Consider the following 16,553-nt stretch of genomic DNA (forward strand, 5'->3'; position numbering starts at 1 on the left):
GAGTTTAAAAGCCCTTTATTAATTCAGAAGTGAAACACTGATATTTAAAGTGAGATAAGTAAGTTTATTAAGGTTCATTCTACTCTAAGGTTTATACAGAGAATGGAATGCAATACAAGCTAAGAGCACACCTCAAAGATCTACCACACAACCATCCCTACTCCCTATAAGGGAACTGTAAAAAAAAATAAAAATCAGAAAACCAGTTACTGTTTAAACTAGTTGCAAGTGGCTTTGTCCAAAGAAGTTAAGCTTGATATTGCATTAGCTTTGTATGCAATAATTAAGTCTAAGCTCTAAAGTATCACATACAAAGGCATAAGATTTCCTGTGGACACATTAAACCATGTTTTAAAGAGCTACATCACAAGGGTTGTTTAAAATTGCCTAAAAACGAGCCACTAATGGCATGCACAGGTCAATAATATTAACTTTGGTAATGTCAGTCATTTTTGGTCAAACCTGGGCTCTGCTTTTAACAGCAACATGTATAAAAACACACCCATCCTGTGCATAAAGCAACACTCTTCATTTACTACCAGCTAGAGGCAGGTCTTCAAGACATGGCTGAAGTTTTCAAATTAACTGTCAGGAGCTTGCTTAGCTCTAGATCACATCTTTCACTAGTCTATAAGGCAAGACTAACAAGACAAGAAAGTGGTCAAATATTTTTTTTTCCTTTTTTGTTAAATGCAGGACAAGAACCATCTTGGAAGTTACATAGCTTTAAGTAACACTAATTTTCCCCACAATATTTTTGGAAGAAATCCAGTAACTTTAACTTTACCTAGTTCCCCAAGACACATTCTAGTTTGTTTTTCTTTCTGAAGCTATCAATACCCTGTAAATACAAGTGTTGTTCTTGAGGAAGAAGTCATAGGTGGTTTTATTTACAATGGAGTCTATCTTTAGCATTGTAACTGGACTTGAACAGTTTAAAAGTATAATGAAAATGACAACCTTGAGTGCTACTTTCCATACAGAATCCACACTTAGTTCAGTTTTATTCATTGCAGAGTAAAGTAAAAAGACATCCAATTACACTAGTAAAACTCAGAAGATTTAAATTTGTACTCAAAAAAACACTACACATGCAAAGAGAACAATATCCTGCTAACACAACTTCATTTGCTGCTGCATTTGTCTAATATTAACAATTATGAACAGAGCAGTGCAACTAGTATTTGGAACAATCCTTACAGTGTTCGAGTGTCAGGCACAATACTTCACTTCTCTTCACACCACTGGTTCTCTTTACGTACCTAAAAGAACATTTTAACTATTAATATGTTGCAATGATCATCTAGCAGTTAGCTGTGAATTCCCACAAGCATTCAGGATTACTTGGAAGCAGCTTTAACTCTTCACGCAGGGTTTGTAATAAGAAAGTCCGTCTTCCAAACTGATGTGTTTATCAATATAAACCAAGAATTAATTTCTCATGCTTAGATTTGATCAAAACTGAGGGTTTTTCCACCAAGTAAAGCAAATGGACTAGCTTAGAACTAAACTGCTTGTTTCGTGACACAGCACTGAAGTGTACAATTCACTGCCTTTGTGTTTAAACAAGGCATCTTGTTCTGATCTCCCCCAACTCCACCATTTTGCAGCTGGTATGTTGTTCAAGTTCTAAGATTGACAAGTTCATTACTTAAAGATGAGAATCCAAACATCTTACCTTTCTAGCTACATGCAACAGTGCGTCTTCAGCTCCGAGGCAGCAAACTAAGGCTGCCACAAACAATCCTACATGTGTTCTTACCAGACACACATTTGAGCTAGGAAGTCAATATCCTTTGTTTTGACCTTTTCAGGTAGTGGGCTGCAAGCACTGTAGGCCCCAAAAGCTCTCCCACCAATAGCAACCCAATTATGAGGGGCTGATGCATTAGTTTATATTTAGAGTTAATAAATCAGCTACATCACGCATTACATTATGAAGCACCACACAATAATTCAGCACAAAACCAGCAAAATTTTAATTAAACCCAGCTCAAGTACCTGTGCTTCTTCCTCCTCAGTGAAGTCATTCTTAATATTGAATGTCTTGCGAATTTCTTCTGGAGTTTTCCCCTTGATCATGTTGGCAACTGTCTTGCATGTGACATCAAGCAAACCTTTGATGTCCAAGTAATTCGCAGCCTGTAGAAGAGTTTCCAAATTTAAAGCTTCCATATCAGTATTCTGCCTCTGTAGGTGTACTACTGAGGTTATGCTTACACCGAAATTGTAGAGTACTGTAACTGCAAACAGATCATCTCCACTTTGAGAAGCTTCTAGCTAGAACCTTGAAGTAACAGTACCTAAAACTTGCTTGCCAAACAGAAGGGAAAGTCGTTTGTACCATGAAAGACACACCCCCCTGCTCCTCCTTTTACAAAGGGCTTTCAGAAGCCAGCAAACATTGGAGATCTTCAGAGTTGAAATGCTGTTAACTAAGACAAGTAGTGTCTCAGTACCACATAAGGTACAAATTTTAAAAGTTAAAGCTGGATTTTAATTTGGATGCAGAACTCCATTTCTAGCAATAAGCCCTCAACTAAGACTCAATAGCCACAAGAATAAGGACAGCTGTAGGGCCCCATATTCAGAAAAGTATGTTAATTGATAAATAAGCAAGCACAGATTAATGCCTAGCATTAGGTTAACAAGCACACAAACATCCTCAACTATTTTACTCAGTAGTTTGCCACAACCACTTTCTCTCCCCGCATCCCCGCCACGAAGAAGTTATTCAAGAAGCATAAAGACTGTGTCAAGTGCACAAATAGAGCACATCTCACAGACATAGCCTTTACACTTGAACATACTTACCAGGATAAGTTCAAAAAGCGTTCCTTGGTCTACTTTCAGGAATTCTTGATCCCACACAGGGATGTCATCTGTTCTTTTTTCTTTGTTCTCATCATCCTCAGGAGGAGGTGGGTCATCCTTGTGATGGGTGCACCACTGAATCACCTGATTATGGTTTGATATTGAAGTTTTATCCAAATGATTCTCCCATTAGGCCACATTATAACTTAACTTCCATCTTAGGTCTGTACCTTTTCCTCTAGATTAGTATTAAAATCCTGTATGAACATGCTCCATCACTCAATGTTTTCATCTCAAAACAATTGATCCCCATTCCTCAAGTAAAACAGCCTTCAAGAATCCCATCTGAGACAGTAGCTAGTTAGTTACTTACTATCTTAAAAGCCAGCTGTTGGTGTCAAAGTTATTCAACCCTGTGCTAACACACAAGACTGCACAAAGGAAACCTAAACGTCATTTTGCAGTGTTTAATCTGTTTGCAGAAACAGAATTCTTATGCAGAATACTACATAGGGGAAGAGTGTAGAGTGGTAACAGCTACCAGCAGTACATAGAATCATAGAATAGCTAAGGTTGGAAAAGACCCTTAAGATCGAGTCCAACCACTAACCTATCACTGCCAAGCCCACCACTAAACCATATCCTCAAGCACCACATCTGCCCTTCTTTTAAATACTTCCAGGGACAGAGACTCCACCACCTCCCTGGGCAGCCTGTGCCAGTGCCTGACCACCCTTTTGGTGAAGAATTTTTTCTTAATATCCAACCTAAACTTCCCCTGGCACAGCTTGAGGCCATTTCCTCTTGTCCTATTGCTTGTTATGTGCTCACCACAGTACAAAGTTCACCTGGCAGAAGTTTGCATGTTCAAGCTGGTTTTTTTTGGTTTTTTTTTTTAAACAGACCACCATCACCCAAACAATTAAAGGAATAGGGATCTACTGCAAGTAAAATCCTTTTCCATTTTGCCAACCCAACATAATTTACAAGTTTGAAGTTATTTATGTGTATGTTCACTAGGAAATAATTCCTAACCCTCTATTTACCCCAAAACAGTCCAGTGCTTATTTTGTTACAACATTTGCTACTTCAGAGAAAAAAAGCATCTTAAAAGACAGCAATACACTTTTTCGCTTTTCTCACTAGACCCAATGAAAATCATGGTCTATTACAGAATTTAATACTACTGAGTGCACACAAGTGCCTCTTAAGCACCATAACCAAAACACAGGCATGACTACTGCCAGATACTCTCACCACTGCCTGTCCCTTAATCCTTTCTCCTGACATTTGGATCTCATGAACAGCCTCCTCAGTTCACAGAATCCAATTAAAATCAGTGCTTTAATACCACGAAATACTAGTGTGCACAGATGTCCACCACTTGAACACCTTAGGAAGCCTGTCTAGCCTCCAGCTGCTCCTCCAGAAGGTCACCCCTGCAGGTCTGCTGCCACTATCTGCCTGCCAGCCTCACCCCAGTTCTCAGATACCCGAGGTGCCTGTGTTCACGTACCTGAAATTGGTTGAGCTTGTAGCTCGCACATGAAAAGTATTTTAATATAATAGTTCATAATACCCAATTCCAACATGAATTTCACATTTCATTTCTGCCATACACTACCACTTTCAGCATCTTACCTTTTTTAAGATAGCTGCATTAACATTTGGAAGAGGGACTGGGTCATCATCACCTTCATCATCCATTCCCAAATCTGAAAATGGAAAGATGACTAAGCAATTGGCAGGCAAAACCAGTCACTCTTTTCTGAACTGGGCCACTTCACCAATTGTCCACTATTTTAACAACACTGAGGCTCAATGGTTTGGTAGCAAACCAAATCTCTTACTGGTGAGGCCAGAAGCTTTGTGGAACCATGGCTGCATGGTACATACTAGGTTATACCAGGTTTAGGCTAAGTAGCCAATAAGGCTACCTCATCAAATGACAGCATCCACAAGCCATCTGTTAAGCAGTCAGTTATTTGTTAAAGCAGAACTTGCCTGGTCAGTGTTCTGGGTACAGGATATGTTGAAGAATCAGACAAACATTTACATATTTTTACCACTTTCAACAGTTCAATCCACAAGTTAAACCAAAGTGTTTCAACTGAGATCTCCCATTCAATTTTATTTAATAAGAATTCAAATCTACTGGGGTATGTAGAGACAACATTTTGCCCTCTAGAGGGGCAGTAAATACTGTAGCCATAGAGGTGCCAGTTATCTGGCCTCTGAAGCACTTGTACTGATTCTTACCAGCCAAAGAAGTCCACATCTTAAGACAGCAGTGCAAATCCTTCAACCAAAAAAGCACTTATAAAGCATGCTTCTGATACTCCTTGTTTTAAAAGCTTGTCAGCATGCTCAAGGCCGATTTAGATAAAGTTTGTCACTTTGTCCCCTTCATATGATTCAGGAATCAAAGTAAAAATTGAGAAAAAAAATTAAAATTTTGACTTGATACACAGAACAAATACCACATCAGCCATCTTCCATTAGATAATATGCTTTTTTTATTACACAAATGCTAACAGTTGGAAGACACCCTAGCTGTCAAAGATTAACATCTTGTAATTAGTTATGTAACGGAGTAACTACACAGACTTTCACTCATTATATGCACAGATGAGCCAATTCTACATCACCAAGGAACTTAATTTTTAAGAACAGATGACTGCCATACCATCATCACTCAAATTTGTGCACAACTAGCATGTACTTCTGTATTTAGGCAAGTCAACTACTGTTATTAGTGGGATATTAATTAGTACTACTTCTTGTTTGGAATAACTAACTTCAGATTCAGAAACTAAAATACTGACATTAAAGGGCACCACATGTGCCACCAATTAATGGAAACTTCAAATGCATAGTTTTAACATGGTGGCAGATACTAGTGTAAGTAGTGACCAGTCCAAAATTGTTGGTATGGGGAAATAATTAAAGCAATATCTCAAGTTTAGTCAACTCTGCTCAACTTATCCCCACGACCTCCAAAATGGAAAACTGATATTTCACTGGTGGTCTCATGATGCTTGACACAACCCCTCCCTTCAGCTGCAACACCCAACACACAAAACATTGTTTATTAACTGATGCTGAACTAGCTGGACTGCAAATGCATCTCACCTGTAGTCAGAGACCAGTTCTCACCCAGATTACCAAGAGACTAGTTTATGGTGCCTAGCTTACAACCACTCACCATGTGCAACCTCTCTCTAGTGACACTCAGGTGTTGAAACACTAGCAGTGATACAGCTTCTGCATGAGAAAACTGAGAAGAGCTGTGCTCCCTAATGTATTCCAACAGATCACTATGTTTCCTGCTCATGTTGCTAGTCATGTTCAACAGCATCTTATTAAGAGAAAGAAAGTGTTCAGTGGTTGGAGTACTGCAGCCTTATTTTAATTGTTTTATAAGGTGTCACAACCAAAGATTTATACTCAAGAACATCATTTTAACTACATCTATAGAAAGATTTTTTTTTTCCCCCTGAATTCATTAATACACCCTGAAACTGGAAAAAAATACCAGTAAACAATGAGGATTTGCACTGGAGGGATTAGACACAGTTTGCTCTGTATCCCAGCCATCTGGCAGATATCCCCTCCCCCGCCAGGAGTTCTTTTGTTTCCAATTTATGTCAGCTGGAGATCAGAACTAAGTATTTCTCCCAAACAATTTAACTGCATCCATAAGCTCACAATATAGGTTTCACTTTAGCTCTTTCTTCATTGCATTGGCTTACGCTCTCCCACCGCATTTAAAATATAGTTAAATCATAAGACCGGTTTGTATGGTTAAATAAACTTAGTTTCTAATATTAAATAGACATCATTTGCTTCACTTTTACAAAACTGAAGTAGGCTGTAGGCAAAGCAGTGGGGTGCTTATGTTTTACTAGCCTCCCTGTAAGTCCTCTTAACAAAAGGTATGAACTTTAAGCTTTTTGCAAGAGCACATCCACCCAAAACACAGTTTAAGCTATGACAGCAAGTGTTCCATCTGTTCTGAGATAAGACAGCAAGCTGCTTCACAGGCCTGGGAATCCTGTTTCAGCACAGCACCGGTTTGTCTCCTTTGGTCACAATTCCTGTTCAAGAGGCTTCCTTGAACACACTGCTACCTCTGCACAAGCTAGCAATCCCCAGGCCTCACACTCTTACCTTCCAGCATAGTCTTTATAGTTACAGACTGTTTTGCAATTTCAACATCAACTTCAAAGATTTCTCCATCCGAACTCTGCAGTTTAATTGAAGGCATCTACAAGAGAAGGACAGTTATTTCCACACAATATTCAGCAAACATTACAAGTTTAGCTGACTCAAAGGTGTACATTACCTTTACTGTTTATATTGGTTCTTACCAACAGCAAACAGCCCAGTGCCACTTAAAGCGTGCTCAGATTATTCACTACTTGAATCATTGATCCTCATGCTTAAGAAACAAGGACTGATAGAAAGAAGCCTAACACCAATTTAAGAAAGCTTTTTTCTTAGTTTGAAAGCATAAAATATGAGACACATTAGTCAATACTGCTTACATTCTTTCTTATAGTGCAACACTAGAGCTATCTTCCTCTTGAATTAACCTTCAACAACACTTCCAAAACACTACTTGTCTTCAAACCCAAACAATTGCTACTTGCTTTGACTACTCAAACGAAGTGAGATCTCAAAAGCAGTTTTCAATTGATAGCCTCTGGAACAGAATCACAAAACTGAGGTTGGAAAGAACCCCTCCAGGCAGTCTAGCCCAGCCTCCCTTGCTCCAGCGTCGGGCAGACCAGGTTACTCAGGATCAAAGGCCTTCCTTCAGATAAGTGTTTGGTTTTCTGAAGAGATTAAAAAGCAAAGTACCACTACCAGGAAGGCTTTCAGCACTCAACAGTACTCTTACAAAGTAGGAAGTTAGATCAGCACTTTGTTAGCATTAGGAAAGACTAAGATGACTATGCATTTTAACAGAGTCTTTCAAACAAACTGTGGTAAGACCTACAATAGAAGCAGCAGGCTTCAAATATGTCACTAGCAGGTAAACAACCAAGCTTTACAAGAACACATCTTTCCAGCTATTTAGAAACTCAAACCCAGAAGTAACACTTGATACAGCAGCCACAAGCTTACAACTTCTGCCTGAAGCCACACATGAAGTCTGTTTGTATCACTGCCCTCAAATCAATGGACTTGAAGGACATGATAAACATAACTGCCAGGCCACATAAGCTTCATAAATCAGTTCGCAATGAACTAGCAGGATGTGCTGGACTAAGTTCCTTTACCACTCAAAATATTTGCTAGCAGCAAACCATTGCAACAGTTTCTTTTTTTTTTCCCCTGAAGTCACCTGCTTAAAGATCTCTGAAGCATGTATTTGTAAATACAACCTCTGCAAGGCACCATAAGGAGAAGCTCCAGAAACAAAGAACTGCAAATTAATTTCAATTAATTTTCAAATGTTCTTCCCTGACCAACCTAAGAGCTACACATGCCAGTTCCTTACAGTAGTATTTGAACTACCAAAATTGAATTAGCTGGACCACTTTCAGCAAACTTACATTATCCCTTTTCGAATGCCTCCTGTAGTTCATCAGCATGGCTGAGCCTGACAGTACTGCAACAAACCAGTCCAATGGAGGCCAGCCAAAGGACATTATTAAGCAGCTCACACCAGCCTGAGGTCCTCATTGCTTTAATTTCCATTTGGCAGAGCAAGTAGCTAGCTAATGTTTACACCATCATCATATGTAACCCTATATGACAGGGCTACTTCTAGTTAAGATGGGTGTTCTGGAGGGAGACAGTCATGATTGTTCCAGAGTTCCAAATATATATGCATATACACAAAAATAAAACTCTGATTAAAACATAGCTCTGGGTTGGTGGTTTGAACAATGCTCTGAAAAACAATGATCGTCGCATACACTTCAGATTTAAAGCATCTGTTCTTGCGGTGAATGCCTGATAGCAAGACTCAAGAACAAACCCAGCTTCAGATGCCAGCCTTCCTGTGCTTGTGTCTAGGATTACATAATGCTGCACAAGGGAGCCAGGGATGCTGCCTGAGCAAGTCCAGCCCCGCAAAAATGTTTGGATTGAGACCCTCGTATCACCCAAACCCACTTTTATCAAGACCTTTAGATTACTGTTAAGAGTCTGAATCAGGCAGAATAAAGTTTATCTACTGCCTTAGCACTGATAACAGATCAGGATTTCATCCAAATTTCGTTATTTTTATACCACAGAGAAGCGTTGCCTGGAAGAAAAAAAAAAAAAGTCGTTTTTAGCAAACTGCAACACAGCTCTGGAAATAGACCAGCCTTGGATAGCAACACAACGGGGTGACTAAGCAGACTAGTCCCAAAAGCTCTAATCAACAACAGCAAAACAGGTTGGGAGCTAGTCAAAAGACAAGCCTGAATTACAACGGCAATTTGCATACATAAGCCTGAGCTTAGCCACCTAGAACAGGGCTACCAGGCAAACCCATGCCTCCCACAGCCATTCCGGATGGATGCTCGCTCCCTCCCCCCCTCCGTGTCACCGGCGGTAACGCTGCACTTAATAAATAAACCCCCACCTGAGCCGATCTGTTTGCGCTGCCGCTCCAGAGCTCCCCTCGCTGCCCAGAGCTACCAGGGGAACCCTGGAGCAGCCAACGGCCTCACGGGGAGGGCCGGGCTCCGCAGGTGCCGTGCGGCCGGGCGGGGGCGAGACGGCCGCTGCCTTACTCCGCAGCCCCCACAGCCGCCCCTCCCCCCACGGCTCCCCTAACGCGTTTCACCGCCGCAGGGCCCAGGGAAGGCCCAAACCCCCCGGCCCGCCGCCTCAGCGGCCCCCACAGACCGCCGCCACCCCCCCCTCCCCGAGTCCCGCTGCCGCCCGCACCAAGCGGGGCCGGGCCCACCTCCCTCAGCCCAGCGGGCCCCGCGGCCCAGCCCCCGCCACCACCTCCAACACCCATCCCCGCCCCGCCGGGCTCTCAGGCCTTACCGTGAGGAGGCGGCGGCGGCGTCCGACCCGGGGCTCGCGAGGCCTGGCGGCAGCAGCAGCGGCGATCGCGGCCTGGCTGCGGCGACGGCTTTATACGGCGGGGGGAGGGCGGCAGGGGGGAGGGGAAGGACCCTCCCCTCACTGCCTCGCAACCGCCGGGCTGCCCGCCGCTAACGCCTGAACAAAACACCCCGCCCTGGCTCCCAAACGGCACGGAGTGCGGCTGACGGTGAAAAAACGGACCAGCGCCGCCCGTTGTAGTGTGCGGAGGGGGAAGCGAAGGCGAAATGAGGCGGGGGGACGAAGGGGAGTACGTCGGGTCTTTCAGGCGGCAGCGCGGTCGCGCTAGGAGTCGTAGAATGGGCGGGGGCGTCGCGCGCGGGCCAACGGTTGCGGCGTCTCTAAGAGGTCGCCATGGCCCGGCCCGGCCCGGCGGGGAGGGAGGGAAGGAGGAGAGGTCGAGGAGACCCGGCCGGGGGAGACCGGTGGCCGCGGCCTGGTGCCGCCGTCTGTGAGGGGGAGGAGCGGGAAGGGTGCCGGTGCGGCCTGTGGTATGTGGAGGTCGGCCCGGTGCCCTCCTCAGGAAACAACCAGCCACCGGGCACGGCTGTCATCGTGTGTGATTAAAAACGGTAATTAAGTGTAACCCAGGCTGGTCACAGAAAGCTCAGGTTGGGTGTTTTCCTTCTAGCGAGGGGAGCTCGAAGCGGGGAAGTGGGTATGGCTGCTTCTGCTTGTGTGGTAGCGTCCCACATGTAAATACAGTGAAACGCGATCTTCATTACTCAGGCAGCAGAAAACATTTTAACTGAAAAACTACACTGAAAAACTAGCTGATTTCGAATTGTGACAACCACAGGTTGCCCTCCTCAAGTGGAAGTACGTGAGCAGCAGCTCAGGACAGTTCACAGCGCTGGAAACGGGTATAGGTCTAACTAGCAATCACTGAGCACCTACCCCGGCTCACACCAGGAATTTTAGGCAGCTGCAGCTCTGCCCGTGGCCAGAGGACGTTAAAGCATCTCCAGACACCAGCTACACAAGTTGCCACCAGGCCGGAGGAACAGGCAAGGAGCTAGGAACCATGGAAATGCAGCCAAAGCCGTGATGTGTCAGCACATCAGCCCACCTGAGCAGTGTATCCCAGCACAGGTAACATTTCCTGAGAGGTCAGGAGTATGCGCCAGATAGCAAGAGGCATTAAGTTTCCAGAAAAAGAGAGATCAGAAGGTTTTAGGTCAGTGAGAAAGGCAGACCAGGTCCACCAAAGTAACCGTGTGGGGTACGGGGGTGGTGTCGCAGCCAGCATTTGTTCCACACAATGCTGTTGAGCCCAGTTCTTCATCGGCTGTCTGTAGCAAGGTGGCCTTTAAGTAGTTAAGATACTTACACAATGACAACCCATGAGTATGACAATTTACAAATCTTAATTTAAAACATTTTTAGAACCAAAGTATGTTTTAACAGCACTTCAGTGCAGGCGTAGCCAGGCTACCAGTAAGCAGACTGGGCCCTGCAACAGCATTGCACTGCAGAGCGCAGGTACAGCGTAAGTCACAGCTTTTGCTTTTCTTAGGGTCCCAGAGGCTCCCAGGCTGTGCACCACATACCTTATTGAACAAATGACCATCATTCTGGCTAGAAAATATCTTCTAACAAAGAATTTTCCTGATATTCAGAAATTCACAGTTCAGAAGCTTGCTTTGCTCATTTTGGAGTCTGTAGCCCAAGCCAGTAGCCTAGACACAGAAGTGTCGTGTCATCTTTCTTTCCTTAGTTTTCTACCTGAGTGACACACCCAGTGAGACCACAAATATTAGAAGTATTGAATATTAAATAGGCTGTTGGTTAGGGCTGACTCTCCAGGGAGATGGAAGACACAAAGCCAGGAAGAGCCTCTTGGAGCTTTGGAGAACTCTGATGAGGAGTGGCTGAGGGGGCTGGGGTTGTTTAGCCTGGAGAAGAGACCTGAAAGGATGTTGTAGTGAGAATGGGGCTGGTCTCTTCTCCCGAGAAACAAGCAATAGGACAAGAAGAAATGGCCTCGAGCTGCATCAGGGGAGGTTTACATGGGATATTAGGAAGAATGTCTTTACTGCAAGAGTGGTCAGGCCCTGGCACAGGCTGCCCAGAGAGGTGGGGGAGTCACCAGCCCTGGGGGGGTTCAAAGAACATGTAGACGTGGCACTTCAGGGCATGGTTTAGGAGGCCTGGGGGTGTTGGGCTGACGGTTGGACTTGATGATCTTAGAATCATGGAATTGTTAAGGTTGGAAAAGACCTCTGTGAGATCAGGGTATTCTACATCGCGTCATATCACTTAAAGAGGCTTTTACATAAATTCCAAAGAACTGTTGGAGGCGACTGCCTGACATAGGAACCTTCTTTCACAGGCTTTAGGCTGCTGAGCAGTGCATTAGTTACAACACACTTTAAGATGACTCTCAGCAACCTGATCTGACTTTGATGATGGATCTAAATTCAGTGTGTGGTCCACGCGCTTCAGTGGAACTCTTCGCATCAGCTGAGCGAGCACCTGAAAATGTCAGGTGGTGTCAGCAGACTTGGATGCTAACGGAGGTTCCTCAAAGATCCTGGTGTTAGTAACCAGGTAAGCTGTTTGTTCACCATTCACCAGGAATTATTTTTATATATATGTATCTCACATATATATAATGTGCGAAGCATCCAAACTGTGCATAATGAGACCTTTTGATTGTACCATCATCGCATTTACCTCTTTCCTCTTAGTCAGTCCACCTTGTACTCCAATGCTGAGAACTAGAATGCTAAAAAAAAAAAAAAAAAAAAAGAAACAACACTGCCTTTACTGCCTTTATTTTCCTTAAATGTTCTTTTTTTTAATTTATATCAAAACTCCTTGGTTTGGAGGATCAGACGATGACAGAAGGTGGTCCGTGGAAAACATATATGCAAATCCTAAATCCCCTTTCCCGGTGTTGCCGAAGACCAAGGTTTCTGATCTGGCTCGTGATCAGCGAGCAGAAGCGCTCAGACTGTAAATCAGGCTCAGCAGAGGGGGGATGGGGTTTGCTCTCTACACAGGACAAACCTAATAAAATCTAGGAACAGGCAGAAAGCAAAGTTCCATGCTTAATTATGATCTATGAATTTTAATTCAGTGATACTGTTGATGAGCTTTATACTTGATACGACTTTCTGCAGCTTTCTAAAGGAGAAAATTCAGTCCACGGTGGACTTTGAATTTAGCTGTCAAATTAGAAGTCTGGGAAAGTTAAAACAACAAAAACACCCCACACCCAAAAAAAGTGGCAGATGGCTGTCACAGATATTCTGTAATCACACAACAGCCACCTCCCACTGTGCCCTACATAACATACAATGCACCTCCCCAGCTAGTCCAGATGCTTTCTGTTATCTGTCGTGAAAAAGCAGCTGCTACGGCGTTGATAGCCAAAGTCCTGCGAGTAAGTCAGCATTAATAACACAAAAGGCCCATCCTTCACTACAGCTGCAAAGCAAAGAACAAGATTTTTCAAAAAGGGGTGTCCCAATTTCAATTGTTATGCACATCGGTAATCACTGCGATGCAAATAATCCTAAACCTAAGCATCGCCACCCTGAGCCACAAAGATAATTGCGCCGTGTATCAGCCACAGACAAATTACAGTTAAGGGCCTTTTACCACTGAGAACCCGGAGGAGAAAGGGAGAAGCTTAACGCTAAAGCAAATACCTGAAAAGATTGCAGCGACCGGGATCAGCACGAGCTTGAGTTAATGCTTACCAGATCCAGAAGAGCTCTGACCTACATACTTGCAGCATCCCTGGGCTGCGGGCGAAGCCAGCTGAGGAGCGACACAGCCGCAGGGAGAAGGGGATTTTAACACGCTGAGCATTAGAGCGCAGCCTCCCGGACACAGCACTGCATCTGCTCCACAACCTCAGATTCTCTTCCTGGCTATTTCTCATGCAAAAATTGCCGTGCCCACCCACCCACCCCTCCAAATATCTCACACTCTCTGCTTTTACAGAGAAACGGGTTATTTTTTTGCTGCTGCTGGTGATTTAGAGACAACGGTGATAAGACACCAATTGAGTGTTTTTCAATCCCATGAGCATGATGTGGGATTGTCAAAGCCTAGTGAGAACCAGGCTTGAGAGATCTCAGCTTTGCTCCATCAACAAGCTGGGAAACTTAGAATCACAGAATCATTCAGGTTGGAAAAGACCTCTAGGATCATCAAGTCCAACCGCCAGCCCAACACCCCCAGGCCTCCTAAACCATGCCCTGAAGTGTCACTTCTGCACGTTGTTTGAACCCCCCCAGGGCTGGTGACTCCCCCATCTCTCCGGGCAGCCTGTGCCAGTGCCTGACCACTCTTGCAGTAAAGAAATTCTTCCTAATATCCCATGTAAACCTCCCCTGATGCAGCTCAAGGCTGTTTCCTCCCACAGAAACTTCACAGAACTCAGCCTTGATTCCCTGAACCGCAGGGATGGGGGGGAGCGGCAAGGGCTGGACTCCAGGGCCCAAGAGCACAGCTGCTCTAGCAGAGAGGGCTGGGCACGATTTGCTGGAAAGGGAGGTGTGACCGTGGAATCTGAACAAGAACCTAATCTACATGTAGGGGAGGATAAGACTTGCAGCAAAAATCCTCCTTTTTTTCAGGAATACAAAAGACTGGGAACGTTTTTTTAAAACAAACAGCCACATCAACAAGGGAAAAGAGATTAGAACCAGCTGGGTCGGTGTAAAAACAGAAAACATCAGAATTATTCATATGAGATAGGTGGTAGAAGGACATTGCTGGGCTCAAAGGCCTGTGCCACTCTTGTTTAAAGCAATATTGCAACAATGCAGCAGAAGAGGAAAATTCTTGTTTCAGTACAATTCTAGAAAAAGCTAATTATCGCGTTTCCACTTCATCAAAACTTGTATTACAGGAGCATCCTTGCTTTTTGTCCAAGTTGTAGTCCAGCAACGTGAGGCGGTGGGTGGCAGAGCCCACCAGTTGTAGGAGAATCCCATTAACACTGTGTTGGGGTTTAACCCCAGCCAGCAACTGAGCCCCACAGAGCTGCCTGCTCGCTCCCCCCCACTGAGATGGGGGAGAGAATCGGAACAGTAAAAGTGAGAAAACTCTTGGGCTGAGATAAAGACAGTTTAACAGGTAAAGCAAAAGCCACGCACACAAGCAAAGCAAACCAAGGAATCCCTTCCCTCCTTCCCATGGGCAGGCGGGTGCTCAGCCATCCCGAGGAGAGCAGGGCTCCGTCACACCTAAGGTGACTGGGGAAGGCAAACGCTGACGCTTCAAACATCCCCCACTTCCTCCTTCTCCCCCCAGCTCTATGTGCTGAGCATGACACCATGTGGTATAAGACATCCCAGGGGTCAGTTGGGGTCGCTGTCCCGGCCGTGTCCCCTCCCTTGTGCCCCCCCAGCCCCTCGCTGGTGGGGTGGGGTGGGGCAAGGAGCAGAAAAGGCCTTGGCTCTGTGCAAGCCCAGCTCAGCAGGAACAAAAACATCCCTGCATTATCCGCACTGTTTCCAGCACAAATCCAAAACACAGCCCCGTACGAGCGACTGCGGAGAAAATTAACTCTACCCCAGCCAAAACCAGCACGTACAGATACAGATAGACTGACGAATGTCAACAACCAAATCCTGTCAGGCAGACACCAGCGGGGTTTTTTTCTTTATCAGCTTCTGTTTCTTCCTCTAATAACACTCACACTCCCCTTAGGTAACTACGGGGATTCAGGATTGTTTAGAAGACTGAAGATAGGGCGAGAAAAAAAGATTAAAAATAGAAAAGTGCCTACCTGAAGCATATCTGCAGCATCTACCTCCTAACCTCATCCTCACTCCACCTCCACACTCTTAAACAGACCAGGCTTTGTACCGTTTGTGCCCTGGCGTCCTCCGAAACCCTTGGGACTGCGCGGGAGGAACCCGGCGCCCATCCTGCGCTCGCACCCAGGGAGATGCTGCCGGCTCAGAGTCACCCACCTCCAGCATGTTTAGGCTGCTAAATTACAGACCGCGCCTACCTAAGCCTTGCCGCGGGCCGAGCGGCTCCCCGGTCCCGGCACGGGGGACACGCGGAACGCGGCCACGCGGGGGCGCCGGGGCTCGCCGCGGGGGACCGGAGCGGCCCGTGGGGCTCAGCCTCGGGAGATGGGCTCGAATTTATTCCGTGAACTGAACGGGAAGAGCAGACTTGCTTTAAACGGTCTCAAGGACTGTTTTAAGCAGTCTTAAGGACTGCTTTAAGCGGCGATAACCAAGCATCCGAGGTTGGCTCGAAAGGGTTGCACGCCACCGGTCTTCAACCTTGGAGATGTTCAAAGTCTAAAAAGCAGATTCCAGGCTGGTTCTGATGCCACAAATGATAAAGAGCAGTTGCTTTGAGGTTTCAAAGTCCATGGGAATAAATATAGCGTGTTTCAGAAGGCAGGCTAATTCAAAGCATTTTAAAAATAGATGGCAGGGGAGAAGGAAGAGTCTGGTGCCATTTTGAGATGGATGAGCAAAAGCTAGATAAACCCACGAACAGACACAACACTGAACCCATCACCAGCCTTTCTTTGAGACAGGGAAGAAAGGAGAGCAGGCTCCCACGGAGCCGTGGCACCCCCTCTCCTGGGCAGGGGTCCCCGTGTCAGCAGCGCGTTGCGTTCCTCTTCCCCACGGACAAAAGCAGTGATGGAAAAGGAGCAAAACTGCCTGCAAAGCAGATCAAGCCTGGAGTGACAG

General features: G+C 45.1%; 1 protein-coding gene and 1 long non-coding RNA gene across 2 annotated transcripts; one reads left to right on the forward strand and one right to left on the reverse strand.

The window, feature by feature from the left end:
• On the reverse strand, positions 1 to 9,941 carry SKP1 (S-phase kinase associated protein 1). Its single transcript, XM_064458318.1, has 6 exons — positions 9,811 to 9,941; positions 6,985 to 7,081; positions 4,456 to 4,529; positions 2,815 to 2,958; positions 2,002 to 2,142; positions 1 to 1,262 (listed from the first exon to the last, which is right to left on the reverse strand). Exons 2-6 carry the CDS (start codon positions 7,079 to 7,081, stop codon positions 1,227 to 1,229), a joined length of 492 nt encoding a protein of 163 aa, XP_064314388.1. The 5' UTR covers positions 9,811 to 9,941; the 3' UTR covers positions 1 to 1,226.
• Positions 9,942 to 9,998: 57 nt separating this feature from the next.
• Positions 9,999 to 16,553, forward strand: LOC135314645 (uncharacterized). The gene is made up of 4 exons (XR_010374145.1): positions 9,999 to 10,072; positions 10,670 to 10,962; positions 12,203 to 12,420; positions 15,541 to 16,553. It is a non-coding gene; the product is annotated as an uncharacterized LOC135314645 (long non-coding RNA).

Source organism: Phalacrocorax carbo, chromosome 8 (assembly GCF_963921805.1).
Source record: "Phalacrocorax carbo chromosome 8, bPhaCar2.1, whole genome shotgun sequence".
Taxonomy (NCBI): Eukaryota; Metazoa; Chordata; class Aves; order Suliformes; family Phalacrocoracidae; genus Phalacrocorax; species Phalacrocorax carbo.